General features: G+C 35.9%; 1 protein-coding gene across 3 annotated transcripts; it reads right to left on the reverse strand.

The window, feature by feature from the left end:
- Positions 1-766: 766 nt before the first annotated feature.
- LOC112789352 (DNA topoisomerase 1) lies at positions 767-8,823 on the reverse strand. Of its 3 annotated transcripts, none has more exons than XM_025831201.3 (16): positions 8,379-8,823; positions 6,137-7,571; positions 5,805-5,999; positions 5,216-5,296; positions 4,483-4,542; positions 4,246-4,340; positions 4,011-4,167; positions 3,775-3,900; positions 3,203-3,283; positions 2,980-3,070; positions 2,733-2,866; positions 2,216-2,284; positions 2,024-2,113; positions 1,812-1,915; positions 1,565-1,733; positions 767-1,113 (listed from the first exon to the last, which is right to left on the reverse strand). In XM_025831201.3, the coding sequence occupies exons 2-16, from the start codon at positions 7,526-7,528 to the stop codon at positions 1,045-1,047; spliced, it is 2,913 nt and encodes a 970-aa protein (XP_025686986.1). In that variant the 5' UTR covers positions 7,529-7,571; positions 8,379-8,823; the 3' UTR covers positions 767-1,044. The 3 variants fall into 3 exon arrangements, with proteins under 3 accessions (XP_025686986.1, XP_025686987.1, XP_072088439.1); XM_025831202.3 differs by having other exon boundaries at positions 6,137-7,574; XM_072232338.1 differs by having other exon boundaries at positions 6,137-7,574; positions 8,624-8,799.
- Positions 8,824-9,609: the final 786 nt, after the last annotated feature.

Consider the following 9,609-nt stretch of genomic DNA (forward strand, 5'->3'; position numbering starts at 1 on the left):
CCTCAAGGCCTGCTCCGCGGCCATGGTCCCCTGGACCATGTACGATGTCCATTTAGGTAGTTCCCACAGACGGCGTCAATGTTTGGTAGCTCGGGTACCGAACGGTTTGGGGAGATCCCTCGGGTGGTAAGGTAAGGTTTCTGCCTGGTTCAGGGTTGCGGAGATGGAGCTGGAGCAGCCGACTTCCCGAGTTTCTGGTGTGGAGGGGGGTGTCACCTGCAAAGACACTCCGACGCCCAAGTCAATTGAGTGTGCAGGCAAAAAAAGGGGGATAAAGTGGTGTGTGTCATACCTTGGGGGAGGGGTAAGACCCTCCCCTTATATACCGTGTCAGAAGTAAGTCCCGTAAGGGCAGAACACACATTTCCCGAAGCTTTCTCACACAACTGTAGTAGAGAGCTGTCCGAGACGCGTGTCTGGATTGGTATTCGGTTGCCTCGCACCCGACCGTTCGGGTCGGGTCGGCCCATGCTATAGGTGGGCCTGGCCGTACCAAATTCAAATGTTATTGAAAAAATATATATAACTACTTATTACATGGGCCAACAAAACTTTTAACAAATAAATCATCCTTCGTTAAAATTATGAAACACTAAGAAGTAAAGAACTAAACCTAAGGAGCTAACTAAATCAAAGCAATTAAACTCCATTGTGATTTGCATCGGGTACTACTGTTGAGTGTTGTATCCTAAAAGGCTGAAATTCACTTATGTGATATGGTACTAATGATAGAATACCAAAAAATAAATAAATAAACATTGAAGAATGGAAGTACAAAACTTTTAACTCTTTCCACATTTGCCAATGTGTATCACATTAAAATCTTAACTATGAATGGCTGGCGGTTTAAACATAAAACCAGTCAAATGGAGAAAGGGGGAAACTCACCCCATAAATTAGATTAGATGAGTTACAACATTAATTTCCGCTGGACTTGAGAAAAACAGAAAAAAATAAAATAAAATAAAAATTATAGAGAAGAAATGAGTAAGAAAGAAATGTCTTCCCCCAGCAGCATTGCAACATGCCCTCCATTTAGGGATCTCAGAATCTGAATTCAGGATCCACATCCATTGCCCAAGTAAATTTTGCCAGCAGCGATTTGTTGAATATCTGAGCATTTCACAAAAAATATTTAAGTGACAAAATGAGTTCTATGATGACACAGGTCACAGCTCACCAAAGGAAACTATAAGCATAATTTGAGGTGTAAAACCACATGCCATCAATTAGGAAGCACTCAAACAGCAGCCCCCATACTGGATTTTGGTTTTATCAGTTGGGGAGACACATGGATAACTTCTATGGAACATTTATTTTCTCTCATGTGATCTTAGTTCTAATCTTTATATGATTGAAAAGCTCAAAACTGACTTTCCTGTGAAACTACTATTTTTGCATTTGAAAAAGAAATAAAAAGAAAGAAAAAGATGCAGTGAACTAGTATTTTGATTATTTTTAAAATTAATGCAGGTATGCAAAAACTGATTTTTGATGATTTTATCCAAAAATATGCTGAAACACAACAAAATAACTTATCATATACAAGAAAAGAAGCCAGCACCTTTTCAATGGGAACCTCATGCCGTTTGCACCAGGCAACTGTAATCCTAGGGTCAAGATAGTTTATCTTGGACGTGCCCAATGCCACAGTTTTCAGATCTTCTTTTGTCTTCATATCGCGTTCCATTTTCTCAATCTTTGCATTGGTTTGAGAGATCTTTTTCTCTAGCCTGTGCATTACATTTACCAAAATTATACATCACATCTAATCAAAGCAATCATTAAGAATTTCGGAAAAGGTATATTACGCTTCAGGGGCTAAGGTCTTTTTTGTCTTTCCATCTGAACCCTTTAGAGGGGGCCTTCCTTTCCTTGCTCTGTCCAAATCTGTCTTTAGCTCCTTCAGAACATCCTACAAGATTAAGCCAAATCCAATTATATGTTTATGAGCCACAAGGCAAGTCTACTGTAAAACTCAAGCATATCAATCAAGAAATTCACCCAGTAACAAGTCCATTACCTGAAGCTCACCAATCTTGTTTGTTAACCTTTCAATTTGTGACGAGTGAGATTTTGAAACACTGCGTTGATGATTACAAATGATTGCAACCTTTTACGGAAAACACACGTCAATAAAACTTGAACATGAAAAAAAAAAATTACACAAATGCAATATCATTGGTATAAAGAATTGATCACTTAGTGAAATTACCTGTTTATTTGCATGTTGATAAACAAGAATCTTTTCGCCAACATCACCCTCTTTAGTTTCCTTATTCAACTGTTGTCACATGATTCCAGGAAAATTAAGCATGCAAGTCCATATATAATCCAACACAAGAAATCATCATAAATACATAAGAAATGAACTTTCCACTTGGAATATATCTAGAAGCACAAGGATTTATTATAGAATTTCATGGGTGAGTAGCTCCAAGAGAAGATTTTGTGTTTTTTCCCATGTGTATTGGCAGAGCTATTATATAGTTCTGTGCTTTGTACTATCATTTTTATATGACCTTCGACATGTAAAGAGGTAATCCAATATTCCAATGGTGCCAAAATTAAAATCTAATAGAAAATTTCAGTAGTTAAAATTGCCCTCTAACCTGAATGGATAAGGGTGGACGAAAGAGCACTTTCAATGTCAGACATAGAATTATTAACAAAATATACAAATGCCAATTGCTACTACACAGAACATGCTATTTCAATAAAGCAGTTCTTACCATATCATCCAACGTGATAGATGCATTGAATGTACGGAAGACCTTTGCAGTTAGGCCAGGCATGAGTTCCTTCAGATGAGCATTTAATTTACTTGTATCCAACTTGTCAAAAAGATCATCACCGGGGCGCTTATCTGAAAATTAATAACAGGAACGTATTTGAAAGCTTCTCACTTATAATGGTAACAAATAAAGTTTCTTTGTCTTTTTCTCTTCTTTTTTTTAGTGATGGAAGACAGTTCCTGACCTTTTTGGAACTTCAAAATTGCATCGTAAACAGGAAGCTCAACCTCAACTGTATTCTCATACTTGATAGAATCTTTACCAAGGAAGTTAAACTGTAATTTAACGAAAAGGAAATATGCCAACCATCAAGTATAAATTGATCATAAACCACCTTAGGAGAGGGATTGGGAAAATTTTAGAATGTCCCAAAGGACATATATTCATCAACCCTTACTGAAAATTACCTTCAGTTTGTTGGGAGCTTCTCTGGTCACATTCTCCACTTTTAATGTACAACAACCAACAGTATCAGCTTCATCATCATCCTGAGGGAAAAAACACATGAAAACTTGAAGCAATATGTGAGGAAGAAGGCAATATATAAACTAAGAGACCATGCCAGGATTACACATTCAAAATATTCCAATTAATCCAGTTCACACAATTGTAGTTCCAGCCAGGATTATGAGAATAACCTCCTTTGAATCAACAAAGGAATATAATCCATCCATCAAAATAACCTTTTCAGTAAATACCAATCAAAAGGTCAAGATCTCATCCCAAACAACACAGGACTTTATTGCAACAACTGACAAACAAGCTCAGATTTTGCATTTTTGCCCCATTGTTTATGTGACATCTTAGAAATATTTGGAAAACAAAACTATCAAATAAAACATGCAAGTGATTTTCAATTTAGAATATGGACAACTTTAATTACACAAACAAGTGATTTTCATTCAAATTGACTTGATGATTTAATATATATTCCGGTATATAAATGTTTTGGTGAAGAGGGAATAGACAGATATTATACCTTCTCATTGCCAGCCCTCAGAGCTAATTTATCAATAAGATAAGTAGCAACAGCGATTTGCTGCTTAGTAATATCTTTACTCTTAAAATCTTTTGTGTAAGCAGCCCTAATGTTCTCTATATAATCCTGCACAGAGAAATCAAGAACCAATGGAATTGAATTCCATTTAAGTGTCATCCAAAAACAGTGTGCAAGAGAAAGACTAGTTCAAATAATCTAGCAATGCATGCAAGCACCTTCAACATCCTGGCTTTCTCATACTTTTCCTTGTCACTTTGACCCTTTAGGGCACTACTAGCTGCTAGAAACACGTATTTGAATAACTTTGGATTGATTGGGTCATTCCAAAAGGCTAACCATGTAACTGTATCATCATGCCTTATCTCCTTCCACCTGTAAGATTACAAAATTTAATGATAAAAAACAGAGCCAAAAGTCCTCTTTTTTGGATAAGATTTGATAGGCTCATACTTTTCGCCAGGAATAGGACATTCAGGAACTGGAGCATCCTTTCCAATATTAATTGTGATATCACTTGGATGAATGCGCCTTTTCAATTTTCCCATCTGATAAAATTGGTTGCAATCAGTGAATAGGTAATGGAAGCTACTGAAATGGGTAAATGTTCTGGAGATGCAGCCACTATTTGAATGAAACAATCAAATGAGGAAAATCTGCACATCAAACTCCAGTCAAATGTATCATTACCTTAGGATGCTCCCCACGGCCTCGGAACAATCCTGGTGGTTCAACTCTGAAATTACCAACCTGAAATAATAAAGATTTAATAAGAACTAGTCGTAGTTTGATCCCTCCACCGCCCCCTTTTTTCTCTTTTCTATAATGAATAGCATTATGAGGATATATTTAAAAATTGAAAGCTTGAATGAAAAATGTGTATAATAGATATAAAAACACAAACAATTATACTGAAATATTAACAATATAAACACAATGATGTCATGTTGCACGTGCATTCTTCTCAATTTTTGCCTTGATTTCTAATGTGCCATTGACTTAATACTAGAGTGAAACTCATATTGATAGATAAAACCCAAAGACTAGATTGCAAGTTACACCAGCAAAACTTCCTTAAGTTGAAGGATATGAAAACAATTTACCAAACAATACATGGATAATAGACACGGAAAGGTATGAAATGGTAATCAGAGGATTGTTGGTGCCCCAGTGGTCCAGACTCGCAGACCAATCCAGCACCAACTAAAGATCAAAATATAAAGTGAAAGTGAACATTCAAATTTGATAACAAAAATTCCTAACAACCTCTAAAGCAAGACCAAGTAAAGAGAATGTAACACATTACTTCTCCTGCAAAATATAATGGCCTGATCACTGGTCATAAATTCTCCAGAAAATCCTAAGAAAGAAATCCAAAAGATAAATTGACATATTTTTTGAGAAAAGGGAAACCAGACTAAACCTTCTCTTTCACACCATCAACAATGGCCCACATGTATTTCTCTTCTTGTTTTGTTTTCTCCTCCTTCAAGGCCTTCTTCTCCTGCAGACGAACAGCTTTAACACTTAACAATCAAATAAATGACTTATGAAATTCAAAGATTAATTAAGTAGCCAATACGAACATACATACATGCAGATGTAACTGTGTACGGATATACAAACATAGAACATCTAATCCCAGATCCTTAAAAATGAGACTGATGTTGGGCCGACAACGGGGTCACAACTGTAAAATTTAGCAGGACGATTGCAAATTGACCTAGTTGCTTCTCTACTCCCTACCGGAAGTTGTTAACAAATCAACAAACTTGTATCTTGCAAGATCAACAAACTATGTAGAGCATGACCAAAGACATGAAGTACTCTATTATTAGGACTACATAGATGTACAGCTAAATTCAAAATTACATCTCTCTAAAACAAATCACTGCATGCATATATCGGGTGCAAACCAGAAATCCTAAGAGCAAAAGTAATGCTTTAATATATCAAATTCTATTATTAATAATGAAAATATTGAGAAGTCTATAAAAAAGCTACCAACTTACATCTGCAGTCATTTGTTTTTTCTTTTCCTTTTCACTTTGGAACCAGTTGTAAATTGGTCTAAAGTCACAATCTTTCAAATTCTGAATTACATGATTCTTTCCTAGCAATTTACGCCAATCAGTCCAGAAATTTTCCTTGAACTTTTCTTTCAGCATGTAATCTGTATCTAGCATGACTGCATACATTGTTGCAACCTGCAATATGTATTTTAGTTCATAATACTGTCAGCTACTCTAAGGTAAGAGACTTTATAAATTGAAGAACATTAATTAACAAGAGCAATCAGTCACTTGAAGATGAAAGAACACAGTTTCCAGAGAAAAGACCTAACCTCCTCTTGCTCGGGAGTTAAATCAACATCTTGATCCTTGTAGCGCATCTTTATCCCATGGGGCTTGTAAGGAGGAGGGAAAATGACGCCATTGTGAACCAAAGTTGTCCATTTTTTCTGGCCGTCACCAGAGCTAGGAAGAAGTTTAGTGGATTTGGAATATTCTGAACCACTTCCTGATTTTTTCAACTTCTTGTTTTTGGCTTGTTTCTTAAAAGATTTGGTACTAGCCTTATTAACTTTAGTGATCTTTGTCACCTGTTTTATAGAAGATGATTTATTAGCTGATGTGGCCGATTTCTTGATTCTCTGGGAAATAGGTACATCATCATCATCATCCTCTACCTTTGGCTCAACTTTCATAGAGCTTTGCTTAGGCTTCACTGACGAGGCTGGCTCTGAAATCTTTGACTTCTTTGCAGAAGAGTTCATGGAATTACTGTTATCTATGGGTCTTTTATTACTTGCCCCAGAACCATTTTGTGGCTCTTTCTGAACTTTTGGAATAGGCTTTTTCTGATCAGAGTTGTCATAATTACTACTGGATGTTCCCATGTTTGAATTCCAGTTTATCTTTGTTGACAAAGGGACATTATCATCAGAATCAGAATTATCATCAGACTTCTTGATGATGACCGGGGTTGCTTTGTTGTGGTTACTGTTCACCTTCAACCTAGCACTCAATGGTTTATTATCCTCCTCATCCTCTGAATCTTCAGAATAATTCTTTGAAGAATCTTTGATTGATTTTGTTTCCTTTTTAACATCACCAGACACTTTCTGATTAATAAGAGGCTTTGGTTTATCTCCTGGATGAGGAGGTTTTGAATTTGCCATAGGCAACTTGGCAGAAGTGGAGTTGGCAAGTGAATTTGGTCGTTTTGAGACACCTACAGGAGATCTCAAAGGAGATGTCAAAGGCGAAGCCTTAGCCGATGGAACAGTATTACCCTTCTGTGCACTAGAGCTTGAAGATGATGGTGACCTCAAGGGTGACACCTTAGCCGATGGAGCAGCATTACCCTTCTGTGCACTAGCGCTTGAAGATGTGGGTGATCTCAATGGTGAAGCCTTAGCAGATGGAGCAGCATTACCCTTTTGTGCATTAGAGCTTGAAGATGGGGGGGATCTTAATGATGAAGCCTTAGCAGATGAGGAATTATTACCCCTCTGTGCACTAGAGCTAGAAGATTGACCATTTGAAGAAGGCACGCCAGAAATCCTCTTGTATGTATGACCATCTTGACTATGTGAAATTGACTTCTTTACATCTGAATGCAATTGGCTTTTCTTATTCGATGAGTACCGTTTTATAGTTAACGGCATATTATCATCATCGTCATCATCAAACTTGTTGGGCAAAACTGGTTTGTCAGAAGCCTCAACAGCCATTATTCAACTTTAGAAAGTGTTGGCATGCGCATCACATATAATTCTGCTGTGAAGAAAAGAATTTTACATTAAGAATAACAACCAAATAAAGAATCACTTACACAGCACTGCAGGAGCAGTAGATTTCAATTCCAAGATAAGGGTAAGCAATCTCATCCATTTGCCACAGCTAATGAATATAACATATGGTAGCCCATTAAAACAAAGGGACTCTGGACTCCTCAATTATCTCACATGGGGGAGAACAATATAACCCTAAAGCAAAAGAAAAAACAATACCAAACCCCACAACCCTAATACTTTCTGAGACAAACTCAAGTTGTATTTGATTTTTCTATTAGGGGAAAAGTAAAACACAACTCTTATATAAAGACGAAGAACAACGAAAAATCACCAATTCCTAATTCACACCACCAAGCTCTCAGAAGCTGCGAAAAAACTAAGTATCAGCAAAACACAATAAACGATAAGCTAAAATTCACATAACCCAATACCAAATTTCAGCAGAGAACAAAAAGGGCACATGTAAAACATTTTAACCCCAAACAACACCCGCCACCACCACCACCAGCACCACCACCACCAACAACTAGTCTAAAAATGTCAATGAAATTAACCTCCAAGAAAAACAAAGAAACAATCAAGAATTAAATCATTAGTGCGTAAGGCTTATGGGGCGGTATCGGTACAAAAGAAAAGCTAAAAAAAGAAGGGGAATAACAAGTGCATGTAATAAAAGGGGGGGAAATGCAGATAAGCAAAAGATCCATGCCATTTAAACATAAAATAAAATTGAAGAGAGATAAAACGCAATGAAATAAAGAATTAATTAATTAATTAGCATACTCACGGAGAGAAAGAATAAGAATAAGGAATGGCGGTGGTGGAAGTGAAGAGTGAATAGATAGATAGATAGATAGATAGATAGAGATAGAGAGGAATATGGCGGAGAAGTGCGAAGGTAAGGTGAGGTGAGGTGAGGTGAGGGTAGCTGACAGATACAACAAATAAAGAGAGAGAAAAGAGAGGGGAAGGGAAGGGAACGAGTTAGGGTGAGTCGAGTCGAGTTGAACTCAGCAAAATTTGGGAACTTACGATTATATGAATGAATTGAAAGAAAACAGAAAGAGAGGGGTCACAGGTGTCAGGTTCAGCGTCCGGTGACTTTGGTCAGCTAACGTTTTCCTCCTCCATATCCCACCCCTTCTCATTTTTCTACTGCTCTCTTTGTTCGGACCCCCCCAATACCCCTTCACCCTACCCATTTCAATAGGCCCAAGCCCATATCTCAACTCGGCTCAATATATTGTTTCAATGGCATTAATTATAATTTGGATTGCTGTAACTATAAAAATGCGAACCAATTTGAGTTGGTCACTCGTTCTTAAATAGAAAGTCCTTAAATAAAAATATATTTTAATAATTTAATTGGTATGCTTTTTTAAGATGATCCATTATTTTGTATTCTTACACAATAGTTAGGTTTGTAGTTGTCCTTCTTAAATTTCAACATGTATTATTATTATTATTATTATTATTAAGACCACAACAAGAGAATTAACATGTAATTATATAAATAAAATTTGAAAAAATTAAGATTTTATGTAAAATTGAAAAGATAAATTAAACATATAAAATTCTAACCAAATTTAAATTATATATCATTTAGAATTGATGAACTTATTCAAGATCTTGAAATCAATAAGTTTTAAGAAATAAATCAAAATTCTAACTATAGAATAAACAACTTGATGTTTGTATAATTAGGTTGTCCTAAACATTATTAGTAAGCATTGAGATGGTAAAATATTGAATGATAGCTCTGAATAATTAACACAAAGAAAAAAAAACTCAGAGGTATTAGTAAGTATGACTAATAGTAATTAATATCACTACAAAAATATTAAAAGAAAAGTTATCCTAGATGTACAAGGAAAAAAATCCAAATTAATAGAGTTATAGTAAATGAATTCTTTTAAAGACATCTAATTTCTTATTCAAATGTATCAGGACAAGAATAACAACAAATAGACAAACACTTTTGATTCAATAAATAAGTATCTTTATCATTATATCTAAAA

The sequence above is a fragment of the Arachis hypogaea genome, chromosome 3, assembly GCF_003086295.3.
Source record: "Arachis hypogaea cultivar Tifrunner chromosome 3, arahy.Tifrunner.gnm2.J5K5, whole genome shotgun sequence".
Lineage (NCBI taxonomy): Eukaryota > Viridiplantae > Streptophyta > Magnoliopsida > Fabales > Fabaceae > Arachis > Arachis hypogaea.

What these genes read in the sequence shown, in the direction of transcription:
- LOC112789352 (XM_025831201.3), bottom strand. Translation starts at nt 7,528, where the DNA reads ATGGCTGTTGAGGCTTCTGACAAACCAGTTTTGCCCAACAAGTTTGAT. An exon ending in TGAGGGCTGGCAATGAGAAG is followed by an intron (nt 3,284 to 3,774) that starts GTATAATATCTG and finishes TTTTTCCCTCAG; the next exon opens with GATGATGATGAAGCTGATAC. An exon ending in ATCAACATGCAAATAAACAG is followed by an intron (nt 2,114 to 2,215) that starts GTAATTTCACTA and finishes TTTCCGTAAAAG; the next exon opens with GTTGCAATCATTTGTAATCA.